At 32.5% G+C, this 16,066-nt stretch overlaps 1 protein-coding gene and 1 pseudogene across 8 annotated transcripts; one reads left to right on the top strand and one right to left on the bottom strand.

Moving 5' to 3' along the window:
• The first annotated feature begins 798 nt into the window (after positions 1-798).
• Positions 799-1,564, top strand: LOC146933351 (S-adenosylmethionine decarboxylase proenzyme 4 pseudogene; annotated as a pseudogene).
• Positions 1,565-4,758: 3,194 nt separating this feature from the next.
• LOC146933350 (serine/threonine-protein kinase TIO-like) lies at positions 4,759-9,653 on the bottom strand. 8 transcript variants are annotated; one of them, XM_085705146.1, is made up of 7 exons: positions 9,220-9,653; positions 9,035-9,109; positions 8,855-8,905; positions 7,079-7,206; positions 6,944-7,005; positions 5,352-5,377; positions 4,759-5,256 (listed from the first exon to the last, which is right to left on the bottom strand). In XM_085705146.1, the coding sequence occupies exons 1-4, from the start codon at positions 9,352-9,354 to the stop codon at positions 7,129-7,131; spliced, it is 339 nt and encodes a 112-aa protein (XP_085561272.1). In that variant the 5' UTR covers positions 9,355-9,653; the 3' UTR covers positions 4,759-5,256; positions 5,352-5,377; positions 6,944-7,005; positions 7,079-7,128. The 8 variants fall into 8 exon arrangements, 6 of the variants coding, with proteins under 6 accessions (XP_085561272.1, XP_085561273.1, XP_085561270.1 ...); XM_085705147.1 differs by having other exon boundaries at positions 6,944-6,999; XM_085705144.1 differs by having other exon boundaries at positions 5,352-7,005.
• Positions 9,654-16,066: the final 6,413 nt, after the last annotated feature.

The following is a 16,066-nucleotide window of genomic DNA, read 5'->3' as shown; positions in this document are numbered from 1 at the left end:
GTTTAACCCATCATTATGGTCAAATTAGTTTCCTCACCAAATAACACATAATTCAAAAATAATAATAATTTTGATACCTTAAACTATATCTTTTCATAAACTTCTGAATTCTTAGCTTTCACTTTCATTATCTATTTAACTATACTTCCCAATTGTATTAGTTAAAAAAAAAATGCTAAAAGACTATGTGTATATATTTTAATTTTATAATCAATATTAGGGCGGAATAAGATGTTTCAAGTCTATATGTAACTAGAAGTCTTTGATTCAAATTCAGTTTTGAGAAACAACATTGAAACCTGAGAGAACTTTATAATCCATTAATTTTAGTCATATTTGACTTGAGATATTAGTCTTTGTGATTATGCAAGAATAATAGCCAAAAAAAAAAAATCTTAATCGTATGTAATACTATTGGAAGCTATGAAGAGGTAGCTAGAAGGCTATAAAATAAAGTAGTGATAAAAGAACTGATCATGAGCGTGGCCAATATAAATTACTATGTTTCATGTTGCTCTATGTGATAGAATAGAAGAGAAGATTCAGCTAAAAGAAACACACACAGAATTGTTGCATATTCTAATCCCATTCACTTCATTATGCCCAAAAATCATGACTCTTGGTTTCATCACCCGCATGCTCTCTTCTCAAACATCACACTCTACATTCTCACTCTAACTCTCACACACACACACACCTATAAATATATACCAACCACACCCCTCAACCTTTCACTCACCTCTACCTCAACACTAAAACCAAATCTATCGATCTATCTCTCTCTCACTTGTTCCCAAAATGGAAATTTCTGGTATTGAAGGCTTTGAAAAAAGGTTAGAACTTCATTTCTTTGGTGATGATCCAAATCCAACCATAAATCACCAACTAGGCCCAAGAAAACTTGAGTTTGAATCCATTCAACAAATCCTACTAGCTGTTCAATGCACGGTTGTTTCAGCAGTCGGAAACTCTTACTTTGATGCCCATGTTTGATCAGAATCAAGTCTCTTTGTATATCCAACAAAAATCATAATCACTATCCCTTCAATGAAGAAGTTTCTTACTTAGAAAACTCTTACTTTCTTAACCTTTCCCTCACACTTCCTTCAATGAAGAAGTTTCTTACTTAGAAAACACTATCCCTTCAAATCTTTGCTTCAGAAAAGCTTCCATCATGCCTTCAAAATCTTCATCTCATTCATGGCATGTTTTCACTGCAACCCAAAACCCTCGTCATCACATACCTTATGAACAATACGCAATGGAGATTTGCATGACAAAGCTTGATCCTATTCTTGCCAGAAAATTCTTCAGGCGACCCAACGATGAAAAATCCGGCCATTCTTCCGGAAAAGAAACGACAGAACTTACTGGTATAAACGAAATCAACAAAGAAGCATTCATTTGTGATTTTTCATTTGACCCTTGTGGCTGCTATTCAATGAATGGAATGGATGGAGAATGGTATTCTACAATTCATGTGACTCCAAAAGTTGGTACAATATGTGAAACACTTAACTTGTTCCACCCTAGTTGTCCTAACTTTCTAAACAAGTCAACCTAACAATATTCATCATCCATACTAACTATGGCTATGTCACCACCCCTGAAATATTTCAACTAAATTCTAGCCCGCTCTTGTTGGCTTATCCTCTCAAATTTTTGACATTGATTCCCTGACACATCGAAGAATCTTGCAGTCACAAATACGACGGTTCAAATTTAAATTATAAATCTCGATCAAAACCAGATGATCGAGATTTTCTACATTTACTACTTTGAAGCATTTTTCCTGCTACGGGGAGTAAACGTTTGAAACACAACACTACCTATTGCCGGAAACTGATCCATAGCATAGTCACATAATTTGCAGTTCAGGTGGTGAACCGCAAAACGGTTCACACAAACCGGTTCACAATACTTTGGAGTACCGGTTCGTAGAAGTTCACCCACAAATTCTACAATAAAAAAAAATTTAAACTAATTAATATTGGTGTTGGGAAGTGAAAAACCAAACCACTGGTCCCCACCAAGAAAAATCACCATAGTATTGGCGTTGGGTAGTGAAAAATCACTGGCCCCCACCAATTGACCAAGGAAGGCACAAGTGAACAGCCAGCCCAGCCTGTGCTGGAAATAAGCATTTCTAAGCACTTATATTTATAGAACCCTCTTCCTTTCAACCTTTAGTAGCTAGTCGATGTGGGACATTTGCAAAATACACTATGCTAATATTTGATGACCATATACTTTTACTATCAATGTTCTCCTACAAATTCTAATTTTATTAAAACTTACGACGTGAACCCATAGCGTACCGACTATGTATACCCCTCACGTACCGAATTCTTCAAAAGTGACGAACCGCGTACCCAAACCCGTACCACGTACCGAAGCGAATTGAGAACCATGTGACTATGGATTCCATAGCACAACTCCTACATTTTAACCCAAGAGGCTCCAATGCACCAGTAACCTTTCTCCAAACCTCATTGTTATACTCACTACATGTCATTGTCGACACCGACATTGTCCCTGGTCGGAAAATCTGACCAACCTTCCTCAACATATGAACAATGCTGTCATCATTGTTTATGGATCCCACACATTCAAAGCTTGCATAGCTATTACTTGAGTTCTCTAATTTCATTAAGAGGTATAATAACAACTTATTATTTGAACTAGGAAATAACCCATTAGCTGAAATATTTGAATAATCATCAGTTTCATCCTTGTCACTTTCCTATTTCTTCCTCTTCTTGGTACTGATTCTCAAACATATTAAAGGTATTTTAGTTTTAAACTGTAACTTTCAGGTCAAGTCTGTTAGGAGGCAAGTGAAGTGGTTGCACATTTTTTAGCTAGATTGGTCATTTATTATGCTAGTCGCCAATTTTTTTTTTTTTTGGGCTAGTCGTCAAAATTTTGATTATGCTCCTCGCATTGAATATTCAATGCGAGGAGCTTAATAAAATATTATTGTTTAGCAATCACATACATCCGGTACGTAATGTTTTCGTGAAAACCCAATCGAACTTTATATTTTTTTTTAACACGGCAAAATAGAATTATATTAACACTGTTGTAGCATTTCCTACAGCACAAGGCGTATCGAAGAGAACACTAAAAATACAAGCACTTCAAGAAGTACACAAAGGGCCCGTTTGGATAAACAGCTTATATAGATGCTTATAGCATTAGGGCTTATAACATTAGAGCTTACATCACAAGCTCTTATACTTGATAAGCTATTTATGTTTGGATATGTACACTAAAAAGTACTTACATAAATTGAAGTGTTTGGATGTGACATTACATAAGCAATTATCAAAATTTTAAATATTTTTAATTTAACAAAAAAATCAAAGAATCGAACCACAATTATCAAGATTTTTTTTGATAAAATTAATCAAGATGTAAAAAACAATAATACAATATATGAATTATAATTATATATATAGTATAATCAATATTCGCCCTTAAAAAAAATATCAATATTCATATAAGACAAAATTAACATTAGAGGTGTAAATAAACTTACCATATATATAGATATTAGTGTACAATTTGTTACCAAAAAAAGACAAGTTAAGTTTGTTTTTTTATTCAGTTTCATTTTGTTACGTAACAAAAAAATAATAAAAATCTTCCTTCAAAAAAAATAAATAATAAAAATCTTAGTTACGTGTGTTACTTATGATAAGCATATAGCAATTTTGTTACTCATGCACCGCCAAAGATAACTAACATTATAATTAAAATATATGTTTCCAAAAAGTGGAGCCAGAGAGAATCGAAGGAGGTTACATAAATTCATAAGCTCCTCGTTAAGCCGGATGGTAAGCTGAAAATTTTGGCATATTAAAATATGGCATAAGCAGCTTATGAAACTATGATAAGCTATTGTTATTTATTTACCCAAACACCTTTAGAAAGGCTTATGGGAGTAGATAAGCCCACATAAGCTCAAAATAAGCCAATCCAAACGGGGCCAAAGTGGACTAGCCAATGCCTAAACACGACAAAGACTTGCCCACCACAAATGTTCACCAAATACAAACACAATCTTTTTAGCTTTCACCACCATAATGAATAAGACTTAATTTTATCTAATACCTGAAAAATTGAACTTTATATATTATTTTAAGGCTTAATACATAGTTTGGTCCCTTAACTTATTTTTGGTTTTCACTTTGGTCCTCTAACTATAAAGTGTCTCAATTTGGTTCCATAAATCTTCTGTCGTTTACTATTTTGGTCCTCTCTGTTAATTTTTTAATGTCTAAGAATTTTGATATGACTTCAACCATCCGATTGCAGGTCCATTGTATATAATAGTGAACCACCAACATCTGATTTTTTTTCTTTCTTTTCTTCTCCTTCTTCCCTCTTATTCCTCTTCCTCTTGATCTTCTTCAACTTAAATATTAAGTTCATACACTAGTGCAGAAAACACTTTTTAAATCGGGTGAATTTGACTTTTTAAATCGGGTTAAGATCCGACTTATAGGTAGCCGATTTAAAAAATGTCTTTGATTTTAAGTCGGCCCCCTTTACCCGATTTAAAATAGTATAATTTAAATCGGTTGAACCCATCTAAAATGTTTTAATTTAAATCGGTTGATACCATTTAAAAAATGCTAACAAGAGTCAAAAAATCTTTGAATTTAAATCGGTTCACCCCATTTAAATTCTCTCTGTATTTTAATTTTTTTTTACACGATTATGGTACTGAATATAACTAGATAGCGCGACCTGTGCGATACATAATATATTAGAAATATTATTGAGACCGAAACTCTAGCAAGACGCTTAGAGGCGGTGAAAAAATACAACGATGCCGCATATAGGCGTAACATCCACAAATAACCGAAAACACCAAACACAACAACAAAACCCCACCAAAAGCAAAGACATGACAATGAAATCTAGCTAAATACACCGGAACTCATTCCCATAACTCCGCCCCAAAAGGCCACACAACACTGCAGAGGGGAAACAGCAAAACCCTAACACTGCCCCTCCCGAAATGAAACAAAATAACACAACAGTAGTGCTGCTAACATACAGCCATGGAACTAGTACTCCTGAGATGTCACTTCCTTCAAAACTTAGTACAGAACCTGGTAGTCGCGGGAAGTTATTTAGATTCCAACCAGAAAGTGCATATTGATCCGGATAACCCTTAGGTATGGATGATGCCTTAGAAAAACCACTTCCAAACACTCTAGTTTCCAAGTCCGCTCCATAGTACACCTACAATATAAGAGTGTATCGTTTACTCTGTTTGCACATTTACATAACCCTTAAGACCAATATAGTTGTAAATAAACAATGATTAGTAATAATACCTCAACTTCATCCGTTGGCTGCTCAACTATCCGCCAGTATTCACAAAAGCAGAAAAGCAGAAAAAATTTTAAAAAAAAATCTTAAGAACCTTGATTCTAAACACCAAGCAAGAAACAAGAAGTTTAGTTCATGCATTAGAATGAAAAATGATTTACAGAATACTATAAGATATAAAACAATCAAGAAACACCTTATGCTATATCAACAACTCAAATTGATCCAACATGAAATTTCATACATGAATATCTGCGGAACAAATATAGCAATCTGAAATTGAAAATTACAGTCATGAACTGGACTGACAAGAAGTAATCACTGTTTTGTGCTAGTTATATCCAAATTTTGACAAGTTATCACTGTTTTGTGCTAGTTATATCCAGATTTTGACAAGTAATAGGGATGGCAATGGGTACCCAATGGGTAGGGTACTATAGTACCCTTCCCCATACCCGCGTTTGTAAAAAATGCCCGTACTCGAGACCGTACCCTCGTGGGTAACAACTGTAGTGCCCTTCCCCATACCCTATGGGCACCTAAGTGCCCATACCCGTACCCATTACCCGCACTTTAATTATAAAAAGACGATAAAAAATATCATAATTGAAATAAAACTATGATCCAATTTTTTTAAAAGCAACTCATAAAATAGTAGAAATCATAGTATTTAGCCAAATAAAAAAAACATCCAAAATATTCCTCGAAAATTAAAATAAAAACATTCAAACGATTACCGTATTAGTTTTTAGGTTTAGCTTTATGCTTGAATAACTAAATAAATTAAATAATTGTACACCAAAAATAAATAAAATATTTATTATATTATATAAATATGTATATGCGGGTTGCGGGGCTGGGTAGTATAGTGCCCTTACCCGCACCCATACCCATCTAAATTTGCGGGTAATTACCCGTACCCAAGCCCATACCCATAAAAGCGGGGTTTTACCCTACCCATTGCGGGTATTTTTTGCGGGTGCCCATCGGGCATGGGGCCAATTGCCATCCCTAGTAATCACTGTGCTAGTTATATCCAAATTTTGACAGAAATGGTAAATGGAACTTCTTTTAGGAGTATAAGGAGTATAAGGAGTATACTATTGATGCACAACTTAGATCATGTACAACTTAGATGCACATATTAATGCAAAAATGAGTATACTATTTCTAAGCCTAAAAGATATGAAATGATAAATGGTTACTTTTAAAAAGCTAACAAATGTTAAAGACCATAGATATCTAATAGATATCTAAACAAACAAATGAGTTTGAAGGGGTTGAATTAACCAAGAAAAACCATGCAAATGAGTTGGTCACCACAAGCAACCCAAAACTTTGAGACATTATATGTAAAAAAAATAAAAATAGGATAATTTTAACATTAAAAATATGAGTAAACTACTCATCCTAAACAAAACAAAAACTCTCACCTTTTGAATCAAATAGGTGCTAGAAACTAACTCCAAGAGATAGAGACAAAGTTTCAAGTTACAAATGAAAAACATGTTATGAACACAAGGGAACTCACCCAACTGAAGTATGCAACAACAGAGAAAACTGACAAATCAAGAGAAATGGATATAGAAAGTCCAACCTTGTGAGTTCGTAGCATGGGATCATTAACCATTAACCCAACGGTTTCCTCATAAACTGAAACTGCAGAGAACCAATTAGATTTATTTTCTTCATTATTCATGTATTCTGAAACACAAGGGATGCAGAAGGTAACCTTGGATAGTGGCAGAGTCCCCTTCCAAACGAATAATTTAACCGATGAGATTATCGTTTACCAACACGAACGAGTTCATACATAGCAGCCCCATTCATGCCATCAGCAATGACGACATGTCCAGACACCTGTTATGAGATTCAAATTATGGATGAAATCAGTATTAAAATAAATCAGTATTCAGTAAGTGAAGTGATATAACACAGGAAAATTAATTGAACAAAACAATAAAATGAATAGCAGATAGATAGATCGTGTAGTGAGTTGAAGAAATATATAATTAATGAATCGATGGATGATTAAGTGGAAGAAAAAAAAGTTGAATTAGGAGTGCGTGTGCGTTGACTGAAGTATAAGTATGATGAATGAAGAAATCAGAGATATAAAACAAAATTGAGAATGAAATCGGTATGAATAGGATCGTGCAGTTAAGTAGTAAAGAAAATCAGATATTCAATTATGAATCGATGAAAGAATGACCTTGCCAACAAATTCACTCTCCTTCTTAGAGTCTTCGAAGGTGGTCATTCGTACTCCTCCATATACGGCAGAGTTTAATGTATTTAAATGTTATGAGTGAAGATTTGATGCATATTAGGGTGTATAAAATACTGGAAGAGTTTAAATTGCGACTACTAATAATTTAAGTAACAGCTGCAACAGTAAAGCCCAAACTGATAATTGTACTTAAATACAACAAAATGCAACATCCAAATATCTAAAAATCACATGATAATAGGATTTTACCCAACCTAAAACCTTGCAAGAATAATATTGGATACTACCCTACAATATTGGACTACGTGGATCATCCAATAATAAATCACATGATAATAGGAATATGATAGCATTGGATGCTATCCTATTAGCTTTTTACATGATGGAAACAATTTAAGTTACAGGCTTCTCAAAAGCATTTCCATTGAACAAAAACCATATGCTGATTTGACCCATATCAAGTTCCATACTATGGAGTAGACGATTCAAAATTGTAAGTAAATCAACAAAAGTCAAATATTCCATTCTTCTCAACCAATAGGAAGCATGAGAAAATTCGCAACCAGGATACAATTTGACCCTTATGAATTATTTAAGAAAATATTAACAGTATTTCAAATAGCATAAATTAAAAAGTGTCATAATCAAGAATAGGCAAATGAAAGCAAATAATTGGGCACAAATGATTAATGAGCTTAAATAAATTATTCAGGGAAACCGAGTTCCATTATTCCTATGCGGAACAATTTTTTACGAGACTAAACTTACTTTCCGGCTGAACTTCAGATTACCAGGGTCAACAAAAAAAAAATGAAAGATAGCTTAATTCTAGATTAGGCTTAAAGAAGCTTCATATGAAATTCCAATTCCAATGTTTGATCTGAAAGTAGTATAACATCCTAACCAATTCTCAATGTTAAAATAATAATATAATCAAACATGATCGCTTTCAAGAAAAAACACACACATCAGTTTCATTGGTTAAGGATAAGACTATAGTTCAATTTTATTTCATTTATTAATTAGTATTAAAAATCAACTTCATCAAATAGGAACAAAGGCCATTAAACATTTTTGATTGAATGTGTTTGAATTAAAAACAAAAAAACAAAATATCATTCATACATAACATAAAAGATGCGATTTTTACGCGATTTCGAACCAATCAAACAAACCCAACTGTACCATTCATCAAAAAACAGGAAGCGCCGACATAAACACAGAAAGAGAAAGGTTGTGAAAAAGAAGAATGAGCAAGAAAGGAAGGAACTCACATACTTCCTCTGAAAGCAAGGGTGAAAGTGTGAATCTTGTGAGATAATAGTGGCTCTATTATAATCCGTTCAACAAATCAGCATCAAATCGCACAAAAATGAATTCATAACAAAGAGAAAACACATAATCAAATCGCATTAATTAAAACAAAGTCGAAATTGACGAATAAATTAAACGAATTACCTCAATTTCTTGTCTCAAATTATGAATATCCTTTTCCGTTTTACCATGTTTCATGATGAACTTCATCGCAACAGTCTAAAAAGAAGAAAATTGAAAATACAAAGTTAATTAGAAAATGGAAATGGAAGAGAGAGAGAGAGAGAGAGAGAGAGAGAGAGAGAGTGAGAGAGAGAGAGAGTAACAACCTGTCCGGTGTGTTTACGTCGGCCTTTGTAGACTTTACCGAAGGAACCTTCGCCGACGAGCTCGATTCTGTGGTATTTCTCCACCGACCCCATTGTTGAATCTCGGGGAGAGAAAGAGTGAAGTAGAACGAGCATCGTGGATTTCCCGTGAAGGTTTCACAGAGACGAGCAGCTCGCGTTTGGGTTTGGGAAGAGGATCTAGATCTAGTTTTTTTTTTTTTTGTTGAAAGAAGGATGTAGATCTAGTTGTTTAAGTTTGATGCTATATTTATTTTAATTTTAATTTCAATAAATTAAATCATGTGGACCGATTTATTATCATTATCACCATTTTGAGTTTGAATCTTATTTACAACCGTGCCCCTGAATTGAGTTTTTAAATCAGGTGGATATCCACCCATTTAAAATCTTTGACTTAAAAAATGTTTTTTGCACTAGTGATATAAACTCAAATTTTTTTGAACAAACAAACCCATAAAAAAATAAGAATTGATTGAATCCTTCACCATTAACTAAAATCTCAAATTACTTAAATCCCATTATTAATAAAAAAAAACTACTCCTATAAGTAATTTTTCGCACGAGTCTTTGAAAATTCTGATGGATTATCAATAGAACAAAGGCGCTGCTTGACAATCTAACAGTGAAGTCATGAAAAGAGCCATAAGGAGAAGATACAAAGCAACAATTCATAGACCTAAAATCAACAATTCATAGATTCACTTCTTTCTAGTTCATTTTATTACTCCATTACATTTATCTTCTCAAATTTGAAACACAGATGCAGAAGACCTAAAATCACAAAACCCATATGCAACACAACCACAACAACATTTACTCTCCTTCTCTTATTTTCATTATGATTTCGTTTTGATGTGAATGAATTGAATCCGGGTGCAGAAGAACAACGCAGATATAGAAGAACTGAATCCGAATCTTACAGTTTTAATGTGAATGATTTCGTTTTGTTTCTCTAAGATAAAGGGACCGTTCTTGATAATCTTGTTCTTCCTTCCATTCTTGTTGTGAATCTGATTCTTCCTTCCCTCATTCTTGATAATCTCACTGCAAAAGGTTGATTTTTTTGTGGGTTTTGTTCTTGGCACCACTGTTTCGCTTAAAAAGGTTGTTTTTGTTTCCTGTTACTTGTTTCTTGTTGAATTCTGTTGATTTTGTTTCTTGTCATTTGTTTTTGCTTCAGCATTATGACTTTCAAAGCTTCAGAACTATGACTTTCAAAAAGTTTAATTTATAATTTGAAGGGTTGTTGTTGTTTGATTTTCTAGGTTTGATTTTGATTATCATATTATGTGTTCTTGTTGTTGTTGATGAAAATGATTTGATTTTGATGAAGATAATTTTTTTTTCTTCTGGGTTGTATGAAGATTGACTAAGGAGTATGAATGTGATGATGAAGGAGATGAAGAAAGAAGAAGAAGAAATAAGAAAAATAATTATGTGTTGATGATTCACAGTAAGATACAATAGACCTATATGATCCAACACTTTCCTTTTTAAAAAAATATCAAAGGGTTAAAATTAAATGAATTTATAAGGTCTATAGTGGACCACCTTTAAATATGGTTCACCTTAGACATTTGATGTTAAAAACTAACGAATAAGACCAAAATAGTAAACAGCAGAAGATTTATGGGACCAAATTGAGACACTTTATAGTTAGGGGACCAAAGTGAAAACCAAAAATAAGTTAAGGACCAAATGATGTATTAAGCCTTATTTTAAAGTTAAATTTGAACATCAATTAATTCATCAAGGATAATATAATCAATTTATATATTTTAAAGAGGTTGTTATGGTTATTCAACTTATATATCCATGCACATGATTGCATTTTTATACTATTATATAAAGACAAATTATAACATATTCCCTTCGTCTCTAAATAATAGTCGTTTAAGGTTTATGCACGATTATTAAGGAAATGATTAGTTATGTTGATTTTGATGGTAAAATTAGTATCATTTACTAAAACACCCTTATTAATTGTAGTTAATGAAGTAGTTAAGTTGGATAAAATTCAATAAATAAGGGTATAATAATAGAAAATAATAATAAATGCTGCATTAGTATTCTAAAGTGACAATTATTTTGAAAAAAAGAAAAATTGGTAAAGAGACAATTATTGTGAGGCGGAGGGAGTATAAGATGTTGGGTTTGTGTTTATGTATATTTTTGAAATATCATTTCTTTTATAACTTTTACTAATAGATACTCCCTTTTTCCCTATATGTAAGCCCCCTTTGCTTTTTTTTTTTTCCACGTTTCTTAAGAAAAGTTATCAGTATAATTAATTAATGTGTCTGTTTTGTGTGTTAATATTACCAAATTCAAGACAAAAATAATAAATGCATCTAGTAATTTGAAAAGAGATTTACATTTAGGGACGGAGGGAGTAATTAAAGATACACCAAATGTCAGAATTATGCATTGACATGTGTGAAAAGGGTAAATTAACTCAATTATTGGATGAATGGTGTACCATTTAATTATTTTAAGGTCATGCTCACTTATGTCATAAACACAATGATAAAGAACTAAGTACAATTATTATCTTAAACAATGTGCATTCAATTCATTAAAAAAAATTAAAATAAAATCCAAACACAGAATCTACAAAATATTTCTATAATTGATCATAAATGAACAAATTAACATTTCCTTTAAATTTTATTTTAATAAAAAAAAAGGGTCATGTTAAGAAGTACTTAAGCAATTGATAAATTTTATTTAAAAAAAGTTAGTTTCAAAGCAATTGATAAATTTTGTTTGGAATTTTTTTTTAAATATTTTAATATATTAAATGCACAGTACAAAATTTTATTTTTTTAATTTTGTTTAGGAAAAGTTATGAATACACAACTTCACATAATTCTTATCTTTTCTCAAAGGAAAAGGGCAGTTTGTCAAAACATAAAATATTTTAGAGAAATGATATTCTAACAACCATTTTGTGACAACCTATGTGACAACTTTATCTTTCATACTCACATTATCTTTTTACTTTCTCTCTCTATTGCTTTGGTTTCCGTGTCACTATCTACTTTTCCTTTGAAAATTGGTGGTTGTCACAAAAGTTGTTGATTTTTGGTTGTTAGAATATCATTGCTCAATATTTTAATCTGAAAAGGAAATTGTTAGACTACAACAAAGTGGCAATCTATAGTCCGATTCTCAATTACAGATTTCAATCATTTATCTTTAGTTCATTTTTATAACCAAAGCCTTTCACACTTTTATCATAGTTATCGATGTGGGACGCACTGTTATTCTTTTTGCACATTCTCCATATGTATCCTGATTTTGTATCTTGTCACATAAATGGCCAGAACACCAGCTCCAACACTACAAACAATCCTCGAAGGATTAATCTACAACATATATGGGTTAGATAAATATGTCAAGACTGCAATTATATATATAGGTACTTTTCCCTGTTAATGTGCTAAGTTTACTAACGTGTATATCACACAAGAAACACCTGTAATGCACAGAATATGAACTTCGTCTAAGCCGGAATTAATCTGATTTTCCGATTTGAACATAAGTTTATGAAGTTGCAAGAAAAGGGAGAGTAAAATGTTAGACATAGTTTTCTTATGTAATATAATGTGTTTATGTGTATGAAATAATAATCCAATAAGAAACAACAAAGAAAGAAAAACAGCACTAGATGACTAAATTGACAACTAAAAATATATTTGAGGACTGTAATGGTTAATCAAAGAGATACTTTTGAATGTGTTTGCCATTCCGATACATTTAAGTATCAACGTGACAGCAAAGTGGCAAACTATATTTCCAAGGACCAAAATATTGGCTTATAAAAAATTTGTTGATATGAAACAAGGTCAGTCATAATGCCGCATTTCAATATATCTTGTAAAAATAGCTAGACAAATTTGACTAACAAGCAACTTCAAAATGGTACACGACGTGTAGTTCTTATTCTAAGTTAAGTCATGGCCTCATAGATATTAAGAAAGAAAAATGTTATTTGAAAAGATCAACCCAAGCCTCTAGTGAAATGATAATGACATAATTGACGAATCAAATTGGAAGCAATACAACAAGTTAAAAACAAAGACATGATGATCAACATCAACTTCACTAACAGGAAAGCAAGACAAGCTTAAACATGCAAGCAAAATGTTTTTTTTTCTATTTCAATTTCAAAATCCTTTCATTTCCATTTTATCCTTTTAATTTTTTCATCTAAGTTTCTTTTTGAAGTAGTTAAAAAAAAAATGTCTCGAGAAATCCAAGCTTCAATTCAATATTTTGATAAATTATAGAGAGAAACAAGGCTTGAGGATATGAAGAGACGATCAAGTCCTTCTTATGCTCTTAGAGAGTTTCAAAGAAAAAGGAGAGAGGAAATTATGGAAAGGATTGATAGAGGAATTGTTGATATCTCTAAAATACCAGAGGAAAAGCTCCCTCAAATCCAATATGATTATAAAAAAGAGATAGAAGAAAAAAATGAGAAAGAAAAAGAAAGTCATGAGGAAGAGTGTGATAAGGAAATAGGAGAGACAAAAGAATGTGATGAAAAAGAAGTAGAAAATAAGAGAGGAAAAAAAAAGAGAATAAGAAGGAAAATGAGGAGAATATTGTTGGAAAGTTTTGCCGTACTATTACATTAGTACCTCCTTTTAAGTTGGTTTGTGTTTTCAAATATCGGGATTCTTCTTCTAACATTTTTCAATTGCCTAACATATATTTATGTCATGAAGGAAGCACAATGAATGAAGAAAAAATTTCTCAATAAGTGTGTTGTGAAAGTGACTCAAAATTGAAGAAATTGGAGTTATGATGTTGTCTAATTCGGTGGACGATTTTGCATTGTTTTTTTTTTTTTGGCCTTTTGGTTCGACATTTTTCGGTGGCCGAATGGTGCCATTCGGTGGCCGAATTTGACAGTAGAAAATAAAACAGAAACGTATTTTTAGGCCTAGATTTGTTCCAGTTTTTTAGGATTCTTTTACTATAAATATAGACTTTGTATCAGAGTAAACTGGGAGATAGAGGGGGCTGAAACAAGGGTTTAGAAATCAAATTAGGGTTTGTATAGAGTTTGCTCTTGGCAACAAACACTAGGGTTGGGTTGGTTCACCTTGGGAAACAATATTAGGATCGAGTCTCTTGGTCACGGGAAGAGATTGGGGCTTTGGGTAGAATTGGGCGGGAGACTTGTTCTTGTAACCCATTGATATCTCTTTTGTAAAGTTACTCATCATTATAGTGAAACGGATGGCTGCTCTCTCCCCCAGACTAGGCCAATTTGGACCGAACTGGGTAAACAGATTTCGTGTGTTTTCTCTTCTTTTCTCCTTCCGTTTTCTACTTTTGTTTGTGATTATAGCTTCCATACACTTTGTTTTGGTTGCTTTATTATCACTTGCTCCACACATCACGTTTATTATTGGTGTGATTTTTCATCGAATTCACAACAAAGTGGAAGGAGATTATATGTTTTGGGAAGATGATTATGTCCACAAATCACAAGAGGAGGAAAATCCAACAAATTCTTCCAATCAAAATAAAGAATTTTCTAAAGTGGAATTCTCTAAAGTGGAAATTGCATGTGATGAATTATGTAGGTTTATTTTTGACTCCGGAGATATTCAAGTTATAAATTCGAGGTCGAATTCTCCTGAAGAGAGGGAGTATGATGAGAACCTAATATTCTCACCTTCTACAAGATTTAATTTAATAATGGAATAAAATGAACCAAATTAATTTTGGTTCCAAAGTGATTATATGGTTGTCTTGGTTTTGTCATATCAAGAGTTATGGATGTCTGGTTGAAGTGATCTTTCATGCGTTGGAAAGCTTGGAATATTTCCTACATTTCTTATGTTAGACTCAAGATCAAATTTGACATATTGCTTAGTGTAAAATGCGCGTGAAGTTGATGACATTATTTTTTATGAATGAGCTAATGTAAGAGAAGAAACGGCACGTTAAAGAAGTGTGGTGGAGGTTGTAAATTACACTTCAATGCTGAGAGGAAGATGTTTAGTGAGCTGAAAGGGAATATGTAACATCCTCATGCATTCATTTAGCCATCCATTTCAAAGAGCCAATTAATTTGTAACCTTTACTTTGTAATAATTAGTCACATAGGAGTTATTTCATTATTCATGCTAATATTGTAATCTTTTCAGCATTCTAGCCTATTTCCTATACATGGGGCGAAATTCAATAATAAGGGAGATGAACTTTGATGAAAAAAATCACTTTATGTGAACTTGGAAGATTTGCTTCATTTTGGTTCTGGATTGAACGGCGACAAAGTTCTATTTCAAGAGCAAAATTGAGAAGTAAGGCCTTTCTCCTTTCTTAATTAATTAACATGCTTACTCCCTCATTTGCAAAAACTTGGAAGTGTTGTAGACTATTTGTAAACTGGCATGCTTAGAAATTTGGTCCCTTAAAGTGTTAAACGTTGTCAACATAGTTTATGAATATATCAAAAATTACAAACATGTCTTTAGTGAACTCATTGGCAACCTAGAAATATATTCGAGGACCATAATAAATAAAAAGACAGTTGTAACTGTGTTTTCAATTTTGATACATTTATGCACTTAATTTTGATACACTTGGGCTAAAATGTGACAGTGAGTTATATTTTCAAGGATCAAAATGGTGCATAAATGATGTATTTGACGAACAAGCACCTTAAAAATGGTATGTCGTGTGATTTCTTATCCTGAGTTAAGTCATAGCCTCATACGTATTATCAAGGAAAGGAGAAGCAGCAAACAAAGCTGTTGGCATGAACTATAAAGATTATCAAGGGACAATTACCTTGCACTTATCA

Source organism: Medicago sativa, chromosome 4 (genome assembly GCF_051527215.1).
Source record: "Medicago sativa cultivar Bolivia chromosome 4, Bolivia_mono, whole genome shotgun sequence".
NCBI classification, from domain to species: Eukaryota; Viridiplantae; Streptophyta; class Magnoliopsida; order Fabales; family Fabaceae; genus Medicago; species Medicago sativa.
Note: the sequence above shows the minus strand (reverse complement) of the source record. Positions and strands in the feature narration are given on the sequence as shown.